Source organism: Bubalus bubalis, chromosome 3 (genome assembly GCF_019923935.1).
Source record: "Bubalus bubalis isolate 160015118507 breed Murrah chromosome 3, NDDB_SH_1, whole genome shotgun sequence".
Taxonomy (NCBI): domain Eukaryota; kingdom Metazoa; phylum Chordata; class Mammalia; order Artiodactyla; family Bovidae; genus Bubalus; species Bubalus bubalis.
The window spans coordinates 152653624-152677638 of record NC_059159.1 but is presented as its reverse complement, the minus strand read 5'-3'; the positions used below and the strand labels follow the sequence as shown (position 1 = coordinate 152677638).

The window sequence follows — 24015 nt, the reverse complement described above, 5'->3', positions numbered from 1 at the left end:
CTGGGAGGGATTTAGGGCAGAAGGAAAAGGGGACCACAGAGGATGAGATGGCTGGATGGCATCACCAACTCGATGGACGTGAGTTTGAGTGAACTCCGGGAGTTGGTGATGGACAGGGAGGCCTGGCGTGCTGCAATTCATGGGGTCGCAAAGAGTCGGACACAACTGAGCGACTGAACTGAACTGACTGAATCTTTCAACAATATAATTCTATACTCCATTCCCATCTTTCTGTCACATGTTATTTCTATGTATTCACAGGTTCCACAATGCATTTTTATTATTTTTGTTAAACAGTCTTAATTATATTTAAATACACACATGTGTATGCATATATAGTAAAGATTTTTTAAAGGGCTTTTATAATTTTCATTTTTTGTATTCTCCATCCTTTCCCACAGATCCAGTTGTCCAGCTAGTATCATTTCCCTTGAACATTTCAGCATTTCTTATAGTGCTGGTCTACTGCAGACATTCCTGGAGAAGGAAATGGCAACCCACTCCAGTTTTCTTGCCTGGAAAATCCCATGGACAGAGGAGGCCGGTAGGCTACAGTCCATGGGGTGACAAAGAGTCAGACACGACTGAGCGACTTCACTCACTCACTGCAGACATATGCCTCAGGTTTCTGTTTTTGTTATTTTTTTCCTGGAAATGTCTTTATTTTGCCTTCATTTTTGAAGTGTATTTTTTTTAAAGAATTTAATTTTTTTTTTCTTTAAACATTTTAGAGATTCATTTTATTGTCTTCTGGTTTCTGCTGTTTGTGATGGGAAGTCAAATGTTATTTGCATTGTTTGTTCTCCTATAAGTCATGTTTCCATTTTCCTCTGGTTGCTTTTAAGATTTGCTCTTTATATTTTATTATTATCAGTTTGACCATAATGTCACAGTTGTGGTTTTCTTGGGATTGTTTTCTTTGTAGTTTGCTGAGATTCTTACAATTGTGGCATAGTGTTTTTCAATGATTTGGGCAAAATTTCAGCCATAATTTTTTTTAAACATTTCTTTTGTGCCTCTCTCCCTCCTCTTTCTAAGGCACCAGCTACACATTTATTAGAGCATTTGCTATTGTCCTACACATCTCAAGTGCACTGTTCTTTTATACCCTTTTATCTTTTGGGGGTTTAGTTTGGGTTCTTTCTTTTTTAAAAAAAAAAATTACATATTTGGCTGTCTTGGGCCTTAGTTGTGGCACAGGAGATCTTCATTGCATCATTCAGGATCTTTCACTGAGGTGCTCAGGCTTAGTTGCCCTGCAGTATGTGGAATCTTGGTTCCCTGACCAGGGATTAAGCCTGCATTCCCTGCCCTGAAAGATGGACTCCCAACCACTGGATCACCAGGGAAGTCTAGCTTGGCTATTTTCAATGGAAATGTCCTTAAGTTTATGGTCCTTTATTCAACTGTTTCCTGTCTTTTATGAAGTCTAGTGAATTCATTTCTGATATTTTATTTTTATTTCTGACTTTACTGTTTGGCTATTCTTTGTTTATAGCTTCTGTGACCAGATGAAATTCTCAATTTCTTCATGTGTTTTGTCTGCCTTCCCAGTAGATCCTTTAGCATTTGTAGCATAGTTATTTTTAAAATTAGCCTCTTTCCTTGAGACAATGGTAGATTCCTATCAGTTGTAAGAAATATAGAGTGAACATATGACCCTTTACCCAGTTTCCCTGTGATAAAATCTTGTAAAATTGTGGAACAATATCACAACATGAATATTGACATTGACACAATCAAGGTATAGAATATTTGTACCACCACAGTAGTGCCTCCTAGTACCCTTTACAGCCATCTCCCCCCATCCCAGCCCCTGAACCTAGGCAACCACTAACCTGTTCCCCATAATTCTGTCATCTCAAGAATGTCATATAAATGAAATCATATAGTATGTAACCATTTAGGATTGGCTTTTAAAAATTCATATCATTCCATTGTAATTCATACACATTACATATATCAATAATATAATCTTTCTTTTTTTAAAAAAATCACTGAATAGCATTCTATTATATTAAAGTTCCTGCCTGATATATACACTTGTTTGTCGTTGTTCTTGTTTAGTCATTAAGTTACCTTGAGCCACCAAGGGAGCTGATACATACACTTCTATATGTAAAATATGTAGTTGATGGGCAGCTGCTGGATAGCACAGGGAGCTCAGCTCAGTGATCTCTGACAACCTAGAGGGGTGAGATGGGGTACAGGGAGGCTTAAGAGGGCGGGGATATATGTATACTTATAGCTGATTCATGTTGTACAGCAGAAGTTAACACAATGTTGTAAAGCAATTATGTTGTAGTTTAGTTGCTAAGTTGTGTCTGACTCTTTGGGACCTGATATACTGCAGCATGCCAATTATACTCCAATTTAAAAAACAAAAGATCTTTCTCCCTCTCCACCAAGAAAATAATTTCCTATCTAATTATTCCAACCTTTGGAATATTTCTGTATCTCCTCCTAATGAATGTTTCCTCTCATGATCAAGGGTCAATTTTCCTGCTTCTTTTGTGCCTATAATTTTTTTTTTTTTTTTTTTGTATCCTGGATATTTTGTATAAAATAAAAGCAATAGCTAAAATAAGTAATATTTGCCTCAAGTAAAGAGCATTCTCCTGTCAAAATGTTAGAATTAGGGGCTGGATCAATCTGATGTGTAGTTGAGCTGGGTATGGGCTTTCTTGGGGCTTTGTCTGATTCAGCACACCACTGGCTTCTAATATTTGGGGGATTAGGCCCTTCTCATTAGAAGAGCCTAGGGTTTCAACATCAGTGAGCTTCTGGAGATTTTTTTTTTGGTATGTTATTGTCATGTTGCTAGCTTTTCTAACTGTGGAATATATCTCTCTGATGTACAATCCTTGTGGAAGGAGGGTAACTAAGGAAATGTCTTTTCTCTGTCATTCTGCTCCTGGCTTTCTGATCCAGGGGATATCTCTCTATTTTGCTACTCTGCCTCCATCTTTTGGAAGGCAGCTGCCTTGCTTTATATAAAGGCCTGCAAAGTCCCAGGGGGATTTCTCTCAGCCAAGTCCATGCTCTGACTCTGATGTATTGTCCCTGAGCACATTGTCAAGTCCTATAGAAAGGGTTGGCAGTTGGAGCGAGACTTACTCTGTTGCTGGAGTTTCTCAGAATTCTAAACTATCAAGCCAGCCCACGCACATACATTAAAAGTACATTAAATTTTCTGTGGATTTCTCTATTTCTCCCCTGTGGGTTTTTTTGTTGTTGTTGCTTTGCCGTGACTGAAAGTCATTGTGTAGGAGTGAAAATATCTTCTAAGAGGAGCTTGTCTCTTGCTAGAGTTTAATTTATTTAGATTCTTTGCATTCTTGGCAATCTAATGAGTTTAAAGAAACAAAAGAAAACAAAAAGCACTTCTGTCCACCTGAAGGGCTTGTCAGTTTCTAGTTTTGCTTCAGTTCAGTTCAGTCGCTCAGTCGTGTCCGACTCTTTGTAAATCCTAACTATGAAGTAATTTTTTTTCTAGGGAGCAATATATATCAGTCTCCTTGTTCTCCCTCTGCACTTTATTCTCATTCTTTTGAAAAGATCCTTTTTCATGTTCTTTTGAGGTAAAGTTTTAGATGCCAAAGCATTCTGTTTGCAGGACCCAGAGATGGGATTAGCAGTGAAGTCATCTGTTCCTTACAGAAAAATGTTCATCAGTTCTCCCTGTTTTCATCCCCACCTCTCACCCCTCCTATTCTCCATTGCCCTTGACTTTTCAAGGGCTCTAGGTGGCAGATTGTGATGTCTTCCTTAGATGAGTTAATATCATTCATGCATATTTTGACTGCTGCTTCCTCAACCTTGGTTCATTATTTTTATGAAACTTACCACCTTGCTTTATAGTTTCTAGAGATTTGTTGAACACTCCTAGGGATCTTGAACTAGAAGATTACATCAGGATATATGCTAACTAACCGAAGAGTTAGGGCTGAATCCCAAGGAGCCTGATTTCTGGTCCAGTTTATTTTTCATTAACCCTATCACTGCCTTGTTTCATTCTCCCATATTTCGTTCTGTATTGAGGTTTACCGAAGGCATTACTGAAGAATCATCCAAGATGCCACACTGTAACAGTGGTTCAGCTGACAGCTACCCAAGCAAGTGCTCTTATTGATGAGCCAGTACATAGCCAAGATACAGGCCTGACTCCATTTCAGATATAGCTTCTTTGAGAATCACTGGAAGATGAAAAGGGGAACCTGTTTCATTCTCAAGCCAACTATAGGGCCAATGAAGTTGGTGAGCAAGCACCTTTTCTTGGAGGTTATTATGTAGGGGTCTACTCCATGGGTCTCCTTTGGTCCCTGAAACCTGAGAAGATATTAATTAGACTATTGAAAAGAGATGTGATGAATAGCCCTTTGCAGATCCAATTAAAACTTTATAATTCAGACGTAATGGTAACCCATGTTGCCATCACTACTCCAAATGTCAGTCTGATTTTGTAGAGGTGGTATGTAGCACCTGGTATCACCGGATCCTAGTCAAAGAAGGCTGCCTTCAGGGAGCCTGCATTCTCCCTCCAGGCGGATAGAATTACCATGGTTATTGTCATCTTTTCCCCTCCTCTTTTGAATCCCTTCTCCTCCTAGAAGTTTGTCTTAAAAATGGATATATAGAGAGTATTCCTTTCCTGACTTAGAATCAGAGTTAACTTTCGAACAGAACAAGAATGTGGTGATAGCTTTAGTCCAACTCAGGCTTTATCTCAGCAATTCTGGAGCCTAAGGATATGGCAGTAGTTTATTAGAGTGCCTGCATTTTGAAATTTCCATAGCTTTGGATTTATGTGAAATTCATTCACAGTGAAACCTGGCTATCTGAAGACCCTCATCCTGTTATGAAACTGTGTCCCAGGTTTTTTTTGGGAGTTCTGTCATGTCTGAATTTTAATTTAGGCATAGGTCATTACTTGACTGCCACAGTAAACTGATGATATAATGAATTGAAATATTGTAAAAAACACAGAGGATGCAAAGGAACTTTATACCCTTTAGTTGCATAAATATTGCATATTTATAGGATATTCCATAAACCAGCAGCTAATATAACATGCTTCCTAATGGCTATAGAATTTATCATAATTTCTCATAGTAATCTCAACATATCAATAAGTGGTTCAAAACATCTGTTGCTACATTTTTCAGAGTTTATTATGGGGCTGGATGAAGCAAAGTTAATTTCCTAGAAATAGCCCTCAGTAGGTCCAGGTTTAAGGTGTGTGTGAGGTAGCTTTGATCCGGAATCAGGATGTATTTCCTCTTTTATTTTTTTTTCTAATAGTCACCTTCTAGAACTGAGACAAGGAGACCCGAAGTGTTAGAGGTGGTTTCTGACAACATGGAGTTTTAGGTGGCACAGAAGGGAAAAAAGCTTTCCTTTGCAAATTCACCATGATCCATGCACTTCTTTTGGGTAAATTTGAAATTTTTTATACTCAGTATTTAGTATAACTTTATTGTGTGTAGGGATCAAGAAGTAAGCGACACAAACTTCCTTGCCTCTAATATTCAGTTAAGAATCTGAATATTCATGCAGGGCTTTCACCTTGGGATTATGTGCTGGTTTAGGTTGTGCTAAGAGGTATAAACCGTCTTAGACTTGTGTGTGCTGGGTCTCCTGATTTGGGTGCTTATTTTGTTGGGGTACAAAAAAGGGTTGTGTTGTGTGGGGCCAACAGAGTTAAGTCTCAAAGAAGTTCTCAACAACATTTTTCCAGAATAAGATGCTCAGCATTCTTAAGTACTGTCAATCAGAAGATGCAAAAACATCCCTATTCATGTATTCAAATAGTATTTTTAAACCAAGATATATTCAATATCACTTTATTTCTTCTTTTCTCAAGGTGAGAAAATATAGCAATATTTTGTTTTGAAAATTGCCAATACTCCTTTAAACCAAGTCCCTCTTCTCAGATATGGATAGGATCAGGCTTTCTTAGCTAAAATCACTTATACCATAATAGAATATCCCCAATAAGGGCATAATAAAGTACTTTCAATATGTGGGCTCTACTGTATTTTGGAAGCAAGCTGCATACACAGTAAGTATAGAATGATACCCTGACCATCCCCATTTTGGTGTAAAATGTCATCACTGTATAGTCAGATGAGTATAACAGAGCAATGTTAGGTCAGGATTTTAGATAAGATAATCATTTCAATACATTTTTTTCTTTTTAAAGCCATATGTTTCTTTGAGAACCCAATTAAATCTGTGGGCATGCTCATCCGTAAAATGTACATATACATACATAGTCTTGCACATAATCTCAGGACCTTCACTGATTTCCTGATGCCTATTTGTGTATCTCTTTATAGGTTAAGAAGCCGTGGCCTAATTTCTATGGCTTTCTTTACTCCAACACTATATAAATGACTCATTATGAGTCCTCAGGTCTCTGATTCTAGAGACTCAACATTTTCAGTGAACATGGTTTCCAATGAAACTTCTGAATATTATGCTTCATTATATATTCAATCAGCTTTAATTCTGCCCCAGATACAAGGCTGAAAATGTGGAGATTCTATTGGAAATTTATACCTAACTCTAAAAGTTGTGGTGCATTTCTCCTTTGTGTTATCAGTATTCTGTTGTTCTCACCTTCCCTTCATACTCAGTTCTGTGAGTTTTGTTTTTGTCTTCTTCGCAGAAGACGGTTATTTCCCAGGTGTAATTGATTCATTTGGTGGTATTGGTGGACTGATTGAAATCCAGGCCAGTCTCCTGGCCAGTCATGGCTTTGGTGCCATGGCCTTGGCCTATTATAACTATGAAGACCTGCCTTTCAGAGTGGAGAAAGTAGATTTGGAATATTTTGAGGAAGCTGTCAACTTTGTCCTGAGACATACTAAGGTAAATTTTGTCTTTTTAGTCAGTTTTGGTCCCTAGTTTTCAATAACCATGATATTCTATGACTTCTTTTAACTTCTAAGTGTGATTTACCCTCAGTGAACTTGAAATTCTATTCACATAATTTATTTTGCATCCTATGTCTTCAGCTCAGAAAGATGAAATATATAGTTAGTCTGTGTCCTTCATGGAATCAGAGGCATTGGCTTTAGATTCAGACATAAATGGCTTTCACTTCTGGCTCCATACCATCTGGTTGTGGGAATTTGGGCAAGTTGCTAAGTTTCTAATCCTCAGTTTCATCATCTGTTAAAAAATATTGTAATGGCACTACTTCACAAGGTTATTGTGAGAATTAAAGGGAATACTAAAAGCCAAGTCTTATTAGAGTAACTGACAACACTAGACACTCAATAAATCTGATGAATTATTATTATTATCACCTTCTCTGATAATTATTAAATCACCATACTTAACCAGGTAGAAAATCTGTATTTATTTGAATAGAGGGTCTGAATTTTTAGTTACTTGACACGTCTTAAACATAATGCTGTAGTACTTTCTAACCCACGTAACTTCTTAAAATTTTACAACGTGCTTTGCTGCTTGCTGTAAGAGAGTTGACGCATTTTAGCCCTTATTTATTGTTAATATCTTTTTCTTAATAAGAATTAATCTATGAATTAAGACTCTGTATTACATCCTTTTTCATAAAAGGATCATCAAAATATGGTCAGAATTGACATTGTAAGTGAACCACAATTGCTGACAATCTACTGATGTGTTGACTTTTTAAATAGGTATTTTTGATGAATATAATGGAATTGTTCTTGAATTATCAAATAGGCATTGTTATCATTGTGCTAGTCCTCTTGTTGGCTTAAATAAGAATTTAAGAGGTTATGCAATTCTGCTTCTCACTCTTTTAACTTGGGTCTGCTTGTAGGTACTGGTGTCTTTTCTATCATTGTTTCCACCAATTTACATAGATAGCTGTTGGGGTCCTTTAATGGACCAGGACCTGGTGGTCCAGAGGCAACGATAAGAAAGTGAAAGAGAGAGAGAGGCTGATACTCCCTAGTTTATGCAAAGAAACAATAAAGCCCTTGACACAGGACTTGTGTCTCTCACGAAGGCACCAGGAACCCTCTCGAGGTGGGGTGAAGGCACAGGGTGCCTTCTCGAGAGTCTTAGAAGCCCGAGCAGGAGAGTGAGCAGGATGGGTCTCTGCGCTCCAAAGAATCAGCAGAGGAGAGAGAGAGAAAAAAAAGAAAGAAAGAAAGACACCAGAACCCAAGCTCTGATGGAGCAAAGGTGCTTTAATGATTTCTCTGTGAGTATATAAAGGCTGTGGTACAAGAAGTTTCTTTCGACAATGATAAAGATCAGAAAACCAAACGTACGGCAACTGTCACCAAGGGAACAAGGGATTAATAATGGTCACAAGTCAGGAGACAATCCATATCTCAAGAAAGGGTATCAAGACTAAACAGTTTTGTCGTAAAGAGAATGTTTACTAAAGGAAATTCAAGCCTGTCTCACACAATGACCTCAGTTCCTGGGAGCAACGTGCTGTTCCGCTTAAAAAGAAACAAAGAAACAAAGGACTTGTGAGAAACAGCACGTAGGAATCCTCCTGTTAAACATTCCCTGATAGATAGCTAGTTAGTGACTAAGCCAGGCCTGGAAACCAGATTTCTTTCCTAAACTCTAAGTATTTTTTATTAAACTTGCTTCACACTGTCTGTTCCTCAGAAGGCTAGACCTCAGATATTTCAATTCCTTGGAAGTCTTGTTTCTCCCTCTGTTGATTTGAAGTGTCTTCCAAAGGTCTCTAAATTCCCTGATCCAAAATTTGGTGGCAGAAGTTGTAATAAGAGTTAGTGTTCTGCCAAAGGCCAGAAATAAATTAAATAAAGCCTGCATATATATCTGAGTCACGTTTTTGTTGTTGTTGCTCATCCATGATATACTGGCTTTACTTTATTTTCCAGGGCCAAATCCATTCTGAATTCTCATCTCTCCTGCCATACCTGTGACTCTGTATATTTTATATTGACATAGAATTTCAGAACTTGAAAGGTTCTTTTAAACCAAATTAGGGTTGAGGGTGGAAGTTCAAGCTACTTCTCTTACTACGTAGGATAGAAAATGGAGAGTACATATGACTCACTCAATTTGTTTCATTTTTTCCTTTGCTGTAAAAACTTCTCACATTTCTGTCAACTAGATACAAGTGGTATATTCATTCATATTTTTCTAAATAATAAGAAAAAACACAAACATTACTTAATAAAAAATTTTTTTCTAAGAAAATCTAGGGAATCAACATGACTTTAGAAGAGATGTGACTCCCTGAATCTATCCTTGCATGGGGTCAGTGCTCAAGCAGAATGAAGGCTTTATTTTGCACTATTTTTTTTTAAAAAAAGATCTTTAACTCCTTCTTCCTTTTTTTTTTTTTTTTTTTTTTTGCTCTCCCATACCAAGTTGGTAACTAGGAGTTGTATATTTTACCCTCATAAATAGCTCATGGACACGTTTCCTTTTTATCACCACCAGTAATAAAAAAAGGCACCTTCTTTCTTGCCTGTACCATTGCAGTAGGCTTGACTTTTCTGCCTCCATTTTTGCAAGTCAGTGTTATAAGACTAGGTTTTTCTAGAGCACAATTATTTTACTCATTTGCTTAACAGTCTCTCAATTTACTACAGGATAAAGGTCAGGATTCCTAGCATCTTTAATAAAGTTTTCCATAATCTGACTTATGTATGTGTGTGTATATGGTTAGTTGCTCAGTCATGTCGGACTCTTTGCAACCCCTTGGACTGTAGCCCTCCAAACTTCTCTGACCATGGGGATTCTCTAGGCAATAATACTGGAGTGAGTTGCCATGCCCTCCTCCAGGGGATCTTCCCAACCCAGAGATAGAACCCAGGTCTCCCGCCTTGCAGGCAGATTCTTTACCACCTGAGCCACCAGAGAAGCTCAAGAATACTGGAGTGGGTAGCCTATTCCTTCTCCAGGGGATCTTCCCAACCCAGGAATCCCGACCCAGGGCCTCCTGCATTGCAAATGGATTCTTTACTACTTATGCCTTATCTTACGCTTCTCTTTAAAATTTCTCCTGATTCTCCTCTGTGTAAGGAAGAGAATCAAAGCTGTTTATTAGCATATTCTTCCAAGCCATTCCCTGTCAAGCTGCTATTTTCCTTTCCAGCCTTATTTTACTACTTCCTGTTTTATACTTTAAACTCAAGTAATAAAGAACTACTGTGGTCCCCTGAATGCACTGCTCCTGAGTTTTAGCAGATGTTATTCCCATGGTGAATCCACTAGGAATGCTTTGGCTATGTTTTCAGAAAAGTCACTGAGGAGGGCTTAAGCAGCATCAACATAAGGCATTTTATTTTCTCATGTAACAGACCTGGAGATAGGTGTTTTCAGCTTTAGTTTGGAGACTCAGAGGAGTTTCTGAACAAGGAGACTGGACTGACATTTCTGTAATTTCCTGGTTTTCTCCTCAAGATCACAAGATGGCTGTGGCATTTCAGGCATTAAATCAACATGCCAGCATTATAAGCAGGAAAAAATGGTCAGGAAACTTGGCTTTCTCCTCATGATTCTATTCTATTTTATGTCCGGGGAAAAAGCCAAGATCGTAGGTAAAATTTACTGTCTTTCCAGGAGAGGCTTGAAAAGGATGTAGCAAAGGTGAATGGATTCACATCCATCAGAATTTATCTTTTGAGACTAGATACATTGCTATGCCCTGAAAAAACAAGGCCATGTTAGCTTTAAAACTGTGGAGACTGGCCCCTGTCTAGGCAGCTAACAATGTCTACTACGCTTAGCATAGAATGCCATTTCTTCTTGTTTGCTCTAATTTTTTTTTTTACAAAAATACTCAACTTATAGCCCATTTCTTCTGAGAATCTTTTTTTTTTCTTAATTTTTATTGGAGTATAGTTAATTTACAGTGTTGTGTTAGTTTCAGAAGATATAGCAAAGTGAATCAGTTATGCATATGCATATACATATATGCACTTTTTTTTTTTTCAGATTCTTTTCCCATTTAGGCCACTATGTAGTATTGAGTAGTATTCTCTATGCTATACAACAGGTTCTTCTTAGTTATTTATTTTACGAATAGTTATGTCTGATTCTGCCTTCTGGTTGGCAGGCTTGCCTATGTGAATTATTTTATCATAGAATTTATGCTGCTGCTGCTGCTAAGTTGCTTCAGTTGTGTCCGACTCTGTGAGACTCCATAGATGGCAGCCCACCAGGCTCCCCCATCCCTGGGATTCTCCAGGCAAGAACACTGGAGTGGGTTGCCATTTCCCTCTCCAATGCATGAAAGTGAAAAGTGAAAGTGAAGTCGCTGAGTCTTGTCTGACTCTTAGCGACCCCATGGACTGCGGCCCACCAGGCTCCTCTGTCCATGGGATTTTCCAGGCAAGAGTGCTGGAGTGGGGTGCCATTGCCTTCTCCAGTATGGATGTTAGAGTTGTACTATAAAGAAGGCCGAGTGCTGAAGAATTGATGCTTTTGAATTACAGTGTTGGAGAAGACTCTTGAGAGTCCCTTGGACAGCAGAGAGATCCAATCAGTCCATCCTAAAGGAAATCAGTCCTGAATATTCATTGGAAGGACTGATGCTGAAGCTGAAACTCCAGTACTTTGGCCACCTGTGTGAAGAACTGACTCATTTGAAAAGACCCTGATGCTGAGAAGGATTGAAAGCCGGAGGAGAAGCTGATGACAGAGAATGAGATGGTTGGCAGCATCACCAACTCGATGGATGTGAGTTTGTGTAAACTCCAGGAGTTGGTGATGGACAGGAAAGCCTGGAGTGCTACAGCTCATGGGGTTGCAAAGAGTCAGACACAACTGAGTGACTGAACTGAACTGAATCACTCTAAGGCAAGGCTGGTGTCCCTATGTCACAGGATCCAGCTGCTGGCTAGAATACCCTATGGGTCAGTGGTGGTCCTTGTGTTTTGGGGTGAATACCCCAAGGGCATCTCCTTCCTTTTCAAAAAAGGTAAAAGGGAATCTGATCATTGGAATGCCCCAAGAAAGGTGAGTTCATCAAGCTCTCTTTTAAGGCCTTAGAAGCCATGTCCTCTGGTTTTTCCTCTTAAATTGGGCTGGGGTTGTTATTCTTGAATAAAACACAAAGAGATTTGGCCATAAGAGAGAAATTTGGAATCTAATTTCAGCATAACCAACTATTGCAAGAAAATGTCACAGATGGTGTTTAGTTTGGGGTTTGGGGAAACTCTGGACACTATAAAGTCTATCTGGATCTAGGTGTAGTCCCTGTTCTGATATCAGATGCCCTAAATATCAACCTGGGTTTGAACAAACTGCAATTTTCCTTTGAAATTTTGGTGGCTTTATGTCCCTTTGAAGCTAATACTTTAGCAAGTGTATGCTGCCTTTCTCTGAGGAGGCTTGAGAAGAAGAGCAAAGAAGCAAATCATCCACACACTCTGTCATCCAGACCAGCCTTCAGGAATTGAGAAATAAGGACTCTCAGTGAAACCTGAGACATTAGTGTCCAGGAGAATTCTTTTTCTTTCCAAATAAAGGCAAAATTGAATGGCTGGCTTTATCAACTGGAGTACTAGAGAATGCACTGCATAAATCAATTATGGTAAAGAGTTTACTTCTAGTGACAGTGGATATTAGTAACATATAAGAGTTAGGAACAAGGCATCGAGGGATGTGTTGTTTATTACCTGGAGATTCTGGGTGAACATCCATCCTGGGTCCTAGGTTTTCTCACAGGTCAAGTAGAAATATTAGAAAGACTAGTACAAGGGATAATGAGGTCTTGAGACTTGCAGTCTTCCATTAAGGGCTTCTTTACTTAAAAGGTATTGATTAATTCCAGAAAGAGGTTTTGAGGGACCTATCTGAGTCATGATGGGAGGTGTGCTGTAAATTTTTCCAGGGTCAGTTACAGATTTTTGTCCATAGGAAAGTCATAGCTAATTCAATAGAACAAATAATCAGTGTTCTGAGAATCAGCTCTAGGACTCAGAGCTGAAGCAATGAAAAGATGTCAAAGGGTCATTTAATTTATGTGATTGGTTACTTTGATGACTACTGTCAAATGCTAGAATTATTTTTCCTTTTGGGGATAAATAAATTCTGGCATGATGCTTATCTAAGAAGTCTCGACCTAATAAATGGACAAGGGCAGAGGAGCTAAGGAGAAAAGGGTGTGTATCTCTCAAAGGGCCTAAACTAAAGGGAATTGGTTCAGAGACAGGAAGCTCTCTGGGGTTCACTAGAGATCCTATATTTGAATTGTTTTAGTACTCCGAGGCAGGGGCTACTTTATAGTAGCGGTGCTGAGCACCGAGACTGTGGTTCTGGTGTTACTTAGAACAGGAAGAGACCCATCCCCAATCTGTGGAAATGTTTCTCCCATTCTATTAAGAGCGAAGGTGGGAAAGAGCCCCTGGAGTCCCCCCCAAACCCTATTATTGAGAACTGGGAGAACATTAAAAAGACTGGCTAGAGGGCAGAAGGTGTTTAAAACTAGGAGGGTTTGGTTTTCATTTAGGGATTGTCATTTGCTGGAGTTTAAGAATTTCGGTGGTCTTTCATTTTGGTGACTCATTTAGAGTGTGAGAGAGAGAGTTTGCCAGATTAACTAAACTCTGGAGTGGAAAATTCTAGTTTCCCATTCCATATTGGTTCTTTTTACTAGAAAGGAAATGTTCTGGTTTAGTCCATTAATAAACATAAAGTTAAAAGCTATCTGGGTGGAATCAACCGAAGTTGATTGTAATAGTCATGAGCAGATTCATCAGATTTTCATGTAAAAAGTCTGAATTTTGTTCCAATCAATAGGCTTTGAAAAAGTCACCTAGCAATTGCCTAAACTTGATCATATAAGTTAGTAGGTTGGTCTCTGTGTTGTAATCTTAGGTGTTGATGGAAATAATCAATAAACTACTTGTAATAGAAATAGAAAGAGTTTTTTTTGAGCCAAACTGAAGACTATAACCCAGGAGACAACCTCTCAGATTATTCTGAGAAACTGGTTGAAAAATGGTTTTTAGCATAGCTACATATTTATCAGAACAAAGAACATATATCAAACATGACAGGGGTATATTCCTTCAAGTTTCCAAAATAGACAGATTTAGTAAATATAGAGTGAGACAGTAGGACCTGGTGTCTGGGAAGGGAAACATCTTCCAGGGAATATTAATATAGATGTCCTAAGAAGGGAGTTTTTTCCCTTATCTTCAAAACACACATTATCTACCTTTATGGTTAAAGCAGATGTGCTGTGTGTGTATAACAAGCTATTTTAATTCACACAAAGTTCAGGCTGCTGTGTATAAGCCAAAATTACTTCCCCATGCTTCAATGTTTGAAAATTGTCTCCATCAGAGGGAAATTTCAGGATTTTCCCATTTGGAGGTTTTCATCTAATCCTGGGCTTGTCCTTTACTGACAAGCATATGAAACTAGCAGGTGTAAGTTATAAAAACAAGATTGATACGTTTGAATAACGATGTTATATTTTTCACAAAATTTGTGAGGATCTTCGGTTATTTTGGGAAAACCTTTGACTATGGCTCACAGTTCAGCTTTAATTCAGGAAATATAAATGAAGGCTCTGCATCCTCAGAAGGCTTAGTTTTAAAGGGACTAGCTTTGATAAAAGACTCCCTTCTTACGACATCCATATTAACACTCCCTGGAAGATGTTTCCCTTCCCAGACACCAGGTCCTTGAACAGCAAGGAGATCAAACCATTCAATCCTAAAGGAATCAGTACTGAATATTCATTGGACAGACTGATGCTGAAGCTGAAACTCCAATACTTTGGCCACCTGATGTGAAGAACTGTCTCATTGGAAAAGACACTGATGCTGGGAAAGACTGAAAGCAGGAGGAGAAGGGGACGACAGAGGATGAGATGGTTGGGTGGCCTCACCAACTTTATGGACATGAGTTTGAGCAAGCTCCGGGAGTCAGTGATGGACAGGAAGGCCTGGCATGCTGCAGTCCATAGGGTCGCAGACACAACTGAGCAACTGAACTGAACTGAGCTTTGATAAGTTTAGAGGGAAAAGGTGGGGAGGGTTTCAGGCAAAAAGAAAATTAAGTAAGAGAATTAGTATAGCAAAACTGAGGGTATAGAGGCAATGTAGGTGGCATCGAAGGAAAGAAGGAAGGTGGTGCCTAGGGCAGAGCCTGGGCATGAGGAGGTGAGGGAGGGAGACAAGATGGCATTAGAGGCAGCTTCTGTGCATGCTACATCACTTTAGTCAAGCCTGACTCTTTGTGACCCTATGGGCTATAGCCCGCCACGCTCCTCTGTCCATGGGATTCTCCAAGCAAGAATACTGGAGAGGGTTGCTGTACCCTCTTCCAGGGGATCTTACTGACCTAGGGATCAAACTTGTGTGTTTACATCTCCCGCACTGGCAGGCGGGTTCTTTACCACTAGCACCACCTGGGAAGCCCCCATCAGAGTCAGAGCTCAGACAAAGAAGCCAATGAAGAACCTGAGGTTTCAGGCATCATTTTATCTTTTTTAAATAGCTCATTTGCCTTGGTTAATCTTAAAGTCTTATTTTGCAGAAAGGCAGTTTTAGACTTCTGATACTGTTGGGAAGTCTCTGTGGATGAAAAATTAATCAACAGTTGATCTTCAGGAGAAATAAAAAATTTTACTGAAGCCAACCTGAGGATTATAACCCAGGAGACAGTCTTTCTGAGGACTGTTCTTGCTTAGAAGTGCAAGGCCCAGTTACATACATTCTTGAAACAAAGGATCATACATCAAAATGGCACGTTGATGTTTTATGTGAAATTCATCAGAGATACACAGTCCCGACAAGCACTATACAAAGCCAGCAATGGGTAACCACGATCTCTTCCAGGATTAGGAAAGGAATGTTATCTTTTAAGGATTAACATTACTGGTATATGAAGAAGGGAAAAGGTTAATTTTTACAGTCAAGTGGGCATTCCTGCCTTGAGGCGGTCTGGTTAATGGATAACGCAGATGCAAACTGCACATAAGGGAGGCCCAGCTCTGACAGGGAGTATGTTATGCTTCAATTTTCTTGTCTGGACACAATACCTAACATTTATGCCATCATCCCAAAATACCAATCACAATAGGCATTTCATTCAGTTCTGAAGATTTTTGCGTTATTGTATTCCAGTCTGGTTTTAAGAAAATTAAATTTAGGAATTTCAAAAGTTACCCATAATGGCCATTGATATTCTGAATTGCCTTTGGTTAGGTCAGTCCATTAGCATGAGGAAAAATAAAGATTTTAAACATAAAATTGACTAGAATCTCAGTGCGTGTGTGTGTGGGGGGGGGGTGGGGGGCCGTGTGCCCTCAAGATATATAAATAACTAGGATACTATTTCTCAGAGAGTTTTTCTCTAGAATAAAAGAATAATTTTCCAACAGCTTAAACAATTTCTATCTTAAACAGTTCAGTTTTAACAGCTTGCAGCTCAAACTGTCTGCAGGCCTAATACCCGCCAGTCCTGAGGGAACAGCTTGGTCCTGGAGGAGCCAGGCCAAAGTCTTCCCAGCTAGTTCCTATGAAACCGCGCCCATTCCAAAGGTACAGGCTGATGGCTGAGTTTCAGTGAACTGACTCAGTTTAAGTGAAACAACCCCTGTACCTGAAGGAACTGGGCTGATAGCTTCTCAGCCAATTTCAGTTGAAGCAGTCTGATCTCAGAATAAGATTGAACTGCCAAAAGAGTACTTGCATACAGAACAAGGCTTTAACCAGAAAGAGTGAAACCTAAAAACAGATCCCTAATACAACCTGAAGAGCTTAGGGTACAAAGAGGGGTCAACTGAAAAAAAGAAAAGAAAAACACAACCTGAAAGTTGAGAATTATGTTTTATTTGGTGGACAAACTGAGGACCTTTAAGCCGAGGGGGCAGCTTCTCAGATAGCTCTGAGGGACTGCTCTCTAGAGGTAAAGGGAGAAGCCAGGATATGTAAGAGTTTTTCAACAAAAACCAGGTTTTTGCAAGCCAGGTTTTACTGATCAAAAGATTACTATTTATTGAAGAAAACCGGTCATCTCAAATTAATGAATTTGTACTTTTCTACATATAGGAAGATACAAGAATCTGGGTTCACCGAAATCATTCCTTTGATATACACATCAATCATCTAGGACCAGCATCCTGTTTGTTTCCATCCTGAGTTCCCTCAGGGTTCTCTGTCGGAGGAGGGGCTGTAGTGGCTAATGGCTTAATGGCCACCACATCCTTTTTCTACTGATGTGGCAGACAGCATTCTTAGTCCACAGACTACAAAGGCTTGAATCAGGAGAAAGATGTACAAGGTCAGCGAGAAAAGGAATGAGCAATAAAGGGCTCAACTGTGGATACCTCACCTCTTTGCTCATTAGCCAGAGAGTCTTTGGGGGTTTCCTCTGGTCCTTGTGGTGGTGGATTAGTCACTAAGTTGTGTCCCTATGGACTGTAACCTGCCAGGCTCCTCTGTCCATGGGATTTCCCAGATTGCCATTTCCTTCTCCAGGGGATCTTTCTGACCCAGAGATGGAACCTAGGTCTCTTGCATTGCAGGTAGATTCTTTACCACTAGCCACCAGGGAAGCTCTCTGGTCCTTGTATGGGCCACCAAATGTTGACCTAAAACAAATAGAATGCCAGATGCTTTTCCAGCAAAGATGAGGTTATTCAGGATCAGCAGAAATTGCAAGTTGAGGTCTAGAACCATGGTGAACCACATGCAAGTCCCTGCACAGCAGGGGAAGGATTTCCTGGAGGGGAAAAGGAAGATGGGAGGGATTACAGTGAGCAAAGAACCCAAGACTTTTCATTGACTGAGTCCTTGCTGGAAAGAAGAGGAGCCTTTCTACCTGTTGGGCTTTGCTACTGTTGCAGAAATGAGAGCTCCTCCCACTGGTCTCCAGGTTGTATTAATATTTACTTGAGGTTTCTGTATTAATTTTTTTACAGGTCCTTGGGCCAGGCATTGGGGTAGTCTCCATATGAAAGGAGCAGAGATTGGCCTCTCCATGGCTATTCACCTAAAAGAAGTCACAGCCACCATGCTTATTAATAAGCCCAACTTTATTCTTGATATTCCACAGATATATCATGATCAGATAAATCAGCCCTTGCCATTCTCTCCTCTACTATCCATCATTGCCTTAGGGTTAGTAAGGTTATAGCACATATTTGAGGAAACTAGAGCTGAAGCCAGTGAGACTTCTTTTCTCTCCATTGAAAAGACCCAGGGACATTTTCTCTTCATTGTGGGAGAAGATAAGAATGTCAGTAGGGAAAGCATATGCAGAGCAAGCACAGAACATCTGAGGAGACGTGGGAGGAACAACTGGACTCTGCTGTATTATTTTGGAGTGGGCCACCTGATACAGCCTCCCCCCAGCCCCAACTCCCGTGCTGTGCCTCCAGGATCTCTAATCTCCACTTCTCCATGCACTGAGGAGGAGATTCCTTTTCCCACACACAGCTGGACATGAACATTCTTGGAAGGAAATTCAGAAGTTTCTCAGGGAACACCTTATTCCAGTTGTGACCCGTCATCTCTGAAAAGAGCAAATATTCCTGGAATAGAGAAGGAATAAGATGCTTTACCAGACCTCCACTTGATTTTCATGGAACAATAGAACCAGGTGCTGACAAATGGATTTCTTAAAACCCAAATTAATATGCTTTTTAACACAACATTGTAAATCAACTATACTTAAATAAAATAAAATTTAAAATATGCTTAGTTTTCTCATATTTGAAAATACGCTCATGGGACTTCACTGGTGGTCCAGTGACTAAGACTCCATGCTCCCAATGCAAGGTACCTGCGTTCATTCCCTGGTGAGGGAACTAGATCCCACATGCTGCAACTAAGAGTTAGATTGCTGCAAGTAGAAAGAGCGTACATGCCACAGCAAAGACTGAAGATCCCACATGCTGCAACTAAGTCCCAGAGCCGCCAAATAAATAAATAAGTATTTTAAAAAAGAAAGAAAAAAAATATGCTCATGGTTACTTCATTGGTTTGGAAAACTGCTGCTGCTGCTGCCAAGTCGCTTCAGTTGTGTCCGACTCTGTGCAACCCCATAGACGGCAGCCCACCAGGCTTCCCCATCCCTGGGATTCTCCAGGCAAGAACACTGGAGTGGGTTGCCATTTTCTTCTCCAATGCATGAAAGTGAAAAGTGAAAGTGAAGTTGCTCAGTCGTGTCCAACTCTTAGCAACCCCATGGACTGTAGCCCACCAGGCTCCTCCATCCATGGGATTTTCCAGGCAAGAGTGCTGGAGTGGGGTGCCATTGCCTTCTCCGTTTGGAAAACTAGACCTGAGTAAAAAATATATTAAGACAATATGGAAGCAGTTACGGAGGTAACATTGAATCAGCCTACAATCAATAATTAAACAAAAGCTAACTAAAGAAAATATTTTTATGTGTCTAAATATGTACAGCATTTCTCAAGGGGGAGCAATCTAAGATTCACAGAATTTCAGTTTAGGAAAGTAGTTTTGATAGTTATGATGGTGTAGGTTATATGCTTCCAGATTGGGGGCCAGCAGAGAAGGGGGAAACAGAGGATGACATGATTGGATGGCATCACTGAATCAATGAACATGAGTTTAAGCAGATTCCAGGAGATGGTGAAGTACAGGGAAGCCTGGTGTGCTGCAGTTCATGGGGTTGCAAAGAGCTGGACATGACTTAGTAACTGAACAACAATAAGACTCTTTCTAGCAAAGTACTAGATAGTAAATATTTTTGACTGTGTAGTCCTTAAGGTCTCTGTCACTATTATTCAGTCCTACTATTATAGCACAAAAGCAGCCTTAGGATGTAATGAATGATTGTATTCGTGTTCCAATTAAATTTTATTTATGAACACTGAAATTCAGATTTCATATAATTTTTACATGATGGATAATCAAGGTGAAGATGAATCAGTAGGAAAGTATTCTGAATCATTTTGTAGGTATGATGGGGAGCCAATATAGAATAATAGAAGTAACATGAGGCCACTTCAGTTTTATCTGCCTAACTTCTTTATTTTCTTTACTTTTGATACTTCTGTTTAGAGTGAAAATATTCCATTCAGTACGAGTGGGGTTGTTAGCCTCCTTCCTCTGTCACTCATAGAAGTTTTCACATTTCTCGACCTGGCCAGTCAGAGTACTTCTCTAGGAATTTCCTGGTGGTCCTGTGGTTAAGACTCTATGCTTTTACTGCAGGAGATGCAGGTTTGATCCCTGGTGAGGAACTAAGATCTAACCCCAATTCTAACATTAAATAAAATCAAACATTTTTTTGTGGGTTCTTTTGGGGGATCAGGTATTATGTCAATTTTGTACTTGTTTCATAAAAAGAATTCAGAAGTTTTCCTTCTTTCCTATAGTAGTTTAATTAGGACAGAAATTATCTCTTTTTAAAAGCTAGTTGCTCTATCCAGGGTATTACATTTTTCCTAGTAATTTTTTTAATACATCCTGGATTTTTATTGATACTTAGTATATTGTATCTTGTCTATATTATGGTAGATATTTTCAGTCCAAACAAGTTCTATATACATATATGTGTGTGTGTGTGTGTATGTATATATATATATATATATATATATATATATACATATATATATATATATATATATAAAGGGCTTCCGTGGTGGCTCAGTTGGTAAAGAGTCCACCTGCAATGCAGGAGACCTGGGTTCGATCCCTGGGTTGGGAAGTTCCTGAGGAAAAGAGAATGGCTCCCCACTCCAGTATTCTGGCCAGGAGAATTCCATAGACTGTATAGTCCATGTGGTCGAAAAGAGTCAGACATGACTGACTTTCACTTTCATATGTATATACATATATGTATATATATATATTTTCATACTGTTCATGGGGTTCTCAAGGCAAGAATACTGAAGTGGTTTGCCATTCCCTTCTCCAGTGGACCACATTCTGTCAAATCTCTCCACCATGACCCGCCCGTCTTGGGTTGCCCCACGGGCATGGCTTAGTTTCACTGAGTTAGACAAGGCTGTGGTCCTAGTGTGATTAGACTGACTAGTTTTCTGTGAGTATGGTTTCAGTGTGTTTGCCCTCTGATGCCCTCTTGCAACACCTACCGTCTTACTTGGGTTTCTCTTACTTTGGGCGTGGGGTATCTCTTCACGGCTGCTCCAGCAAAGCGCAGCCATTGCTCCTTACCTTGGACGAGGGGTATCTCCTCACCGCTGCCCTTCCTGACCTTCAACGTGGGATAGCTCCTCTAGACCCTCCTGCGCCCACGCAGCCACGGCTCCTTGGACGTGGGGTAGCTCCTCCCGCCCGTCGCCCCTGGCCTCGGGCTTAGGGTCGTGGGGTAGCTCCTCCCGACAGCCGCCCCTGGCCTCGGACGCAGGGTAGCTCCTCTCGGCCGTTCGTGCGCCATCGCAGTCTGGTACTCTCGGCCACTGCCCCTGACCTCGGACGTGGGGTAACTCCTCTTGGCCGCTGCCCTTCGGGTATGGGGTCCTCCCGGCTTCTGCCCCTGACCTTGGACGTGGGGTGGCTCCTCTCGGCCACAGTTCGGCGTGCCCTTAGCAGAAGAGAAGAGAAGGCGCGCTCAAACCGGAAGTGATGGGGGTGATGTTACGGGTTTCGCTTCTTCGAAGGAGATAGACATGGTCCCTGGGTTTTAAGCGCTTGCCTTCTGATGCTGCCTTTAATGCTCAAAGTTCTCCAAGCCAGGCTTCAGCAATATGTGAACCATGAACTTCCTGATGTTCAAGCTGGTTTTAGAAAAGGCAGAGGAACCAGAAATCAAATTGCCAACATCCTCTGGATCATGGAAAAAGCAAGAGAGTTCCAGAAAAACATCTCTATTTCTGCTTTATTGACTATGCCAAAGCCTTTGACTGTGTGTGCCGGGAGCCGGCATATTGCATATTGAGTGCATATTGCATATTGAGTGCAGCACTTTCACAGCATAATCTTTCAGGATCTGGAATAGCTCAACTGGAATTCTATCACTGCCAGGAGCCAGCGTGAGGAACTCCGCCCGTGGCAAAGGTCATGAGGAAGTTCGCTCGGCATATGCAAAGGCGGGATAGAGCCTCAGGAGTCCCCCTGGAAATTCTCGAGCATCTACCCCCCAAACCAGAGTCTGCCTACTTTCTGCTTTGTGCTCTCACCTACACCTCTGACTTTACGGGGGGCTGTCCCCCACTACCTCTCTCTGAAAAAAAGGGTTAACTTACAGCTCCAGTTAATAATTCCTGGGTGTGACAGTGTTTCAACCGACAAACTCCTTTGGAAGTCCTCTAGCCTGCCTGAATAGGTTTTTCCGGCCACATGTGATTGCTCAGAGCCTCCCAACTATGAGAGGCATGAGATGTTCTAAACTGTCTGAATACAGATTCCTTTGAGCAGTTAAAAGATTGATTAGAAATTGTATTGGTGAAGGGATTTTCACTTGTTGGGCCAATGTTTGCTGCTAAGTCTCCATATTCCTTACCTGCTGTGTCCCTGGCAGTGTATTGATTAATATAATTGGTGTAAGTAGTAGCTTTAATGTTTGTAATCTTGGACCCTTGAGTTAATTCTTTTTCTTGTTATAGCCCACCACACCTTTGCCCTATAGGAATGCAACTTTATCTAATGCTTTTGGAGGGTGGTGCCTGACTTTAGAATAATCACCTTTAGAGAAAAATAAGTTTCTTAAAAGGTTAATAGGCCTCTGGGCCAGAAGATGATGCAAATCACCTAAACTTTTGCATATGATAAGTTTGCAGGAAGAAAGCCTGGCTTACTGCATGACTCCACCCCTTCCCCCATTATCCTCTATGCATACCTTAAGGTATAAAAACTACTTTGGAAAATTAAGTGCGGGCCTTGTTCACCAAAACTTGGTCTCCCCATGTCGTTCTTTCTCTCACCTTCTGGCTGAATCATTCAGCCTCTTTTCTCCACTGAATTTCCTCACTGAGCTATCCTTATTCTATTACTCTTTATATCCTTAATTAACGTTTAAATAAGCTGTTGTTTCCTGATCGCCTACGCTGTCCCCGCTTCAAATTCCCTGGATCCATCGGGGTTGATCACAATCAACTGTGGAAAATTCTGAAAGAGATGGGAATACCAGACCACCTGATCTGCCTCTTGAGAAATCTGTATGCAGGTCAGGAAGCAACAGTTAGAACTGGACATGGGACAACAGACTAGTTCCAAATAGGAAAAGGAGTACATCAAGGCTGTGTATTGTCACCCTGTTATTTTAACTTATATGCAGAGTACATCATGAGAAACTCTGGACTGGAAGAAACACAAGCTGGAATCAAGATTGCTGGGAGAAATATCAGTAACCTCAGATATGCAGATGACACCACCCTTATGGCAGAAAGTGAAGAGGAACTCAAAAGCCTCTTGATGAAAGTGAAAGTGGAGAATGAAAAAGTTGGCTTAAAGCTCAACATTCAGAAAACGAAGATCATGGCATCCGGTCCCACCACTTCATGGGAAATAGATGGGGAAACAGTGGAAACAGTGTCAGACTTTATTTTTCTGGGCTCCAAAATCACTACAGATGGTGACTGCAGCCATGAAATTAAAAGATGCTTACTCCTTGGAAGGAAAGTTATGACCAACCTAGATAGCATATTCAAAAGCAGAGACATTACTTTGCCAACAAAGGTCCGTCTAGTCAAGGCTATGGTTTTTCCTGTGGTCATGTATGGATGTGAGAGTTGGACTGTGAAGAAGGCTGAGCGCCAAAGAATTGCTGCTTTTGAACTGTGGTGTTGGAGAAGACTCTTGAGAGTCCCTTGGACTGCAAGGAGATCCAGCCAGTCCATTCTGACGGAGATCAGCCCTGGGATTTCTTTGGAAGGAATGATGCTAAAGCTGAAACTCAGTACTTTGGCCACCTCATGCGAAGAGTTGACTTATTGGAAAAGACTCTGATGCTGGGAGGGATTTGGGGGCAGGAGGAAAAGGGGATGACAGAGGATGAGATGGCTGGATGGCATCACCGACTCGATGGACATGAGTCTGAGTGAACTCCGGGAGTTGGTGATGGACAGGGAGGCCTGGCGTGCTGCAATTCATGGGGTCGCAAAGAGTCGGACACGACTGAGCA

At 40.5% G+C, this 24015-nt stretch overlaps 1 protein-coding gene across 1 annotated transcript; it reads left to right on the top strand.

The window, feature by feature from the left end:
* The first annotated feature begins 1717 nt into the window (after positions 1–1717).
* Positions 1718–18655, top strand: LOC102405119 (bile acid-CoA:amino acid N-acyltransferase). Its single transcript, XM_044938465.1, is given in 8 exon segments — positions 1718–1744; positions 4053–4488; positions 4491–4544; positions 6671–6873; positions 17879–17909; positions 17912–18318; positions 18321–18377; positions 18380–18655. Coding segments are annotated over 8 exon segments (1311 nt in total). The 3' UTR covers positions 18476–18655.
* Positions 18656–24015: the final 5360 nt, after the last annotated feature.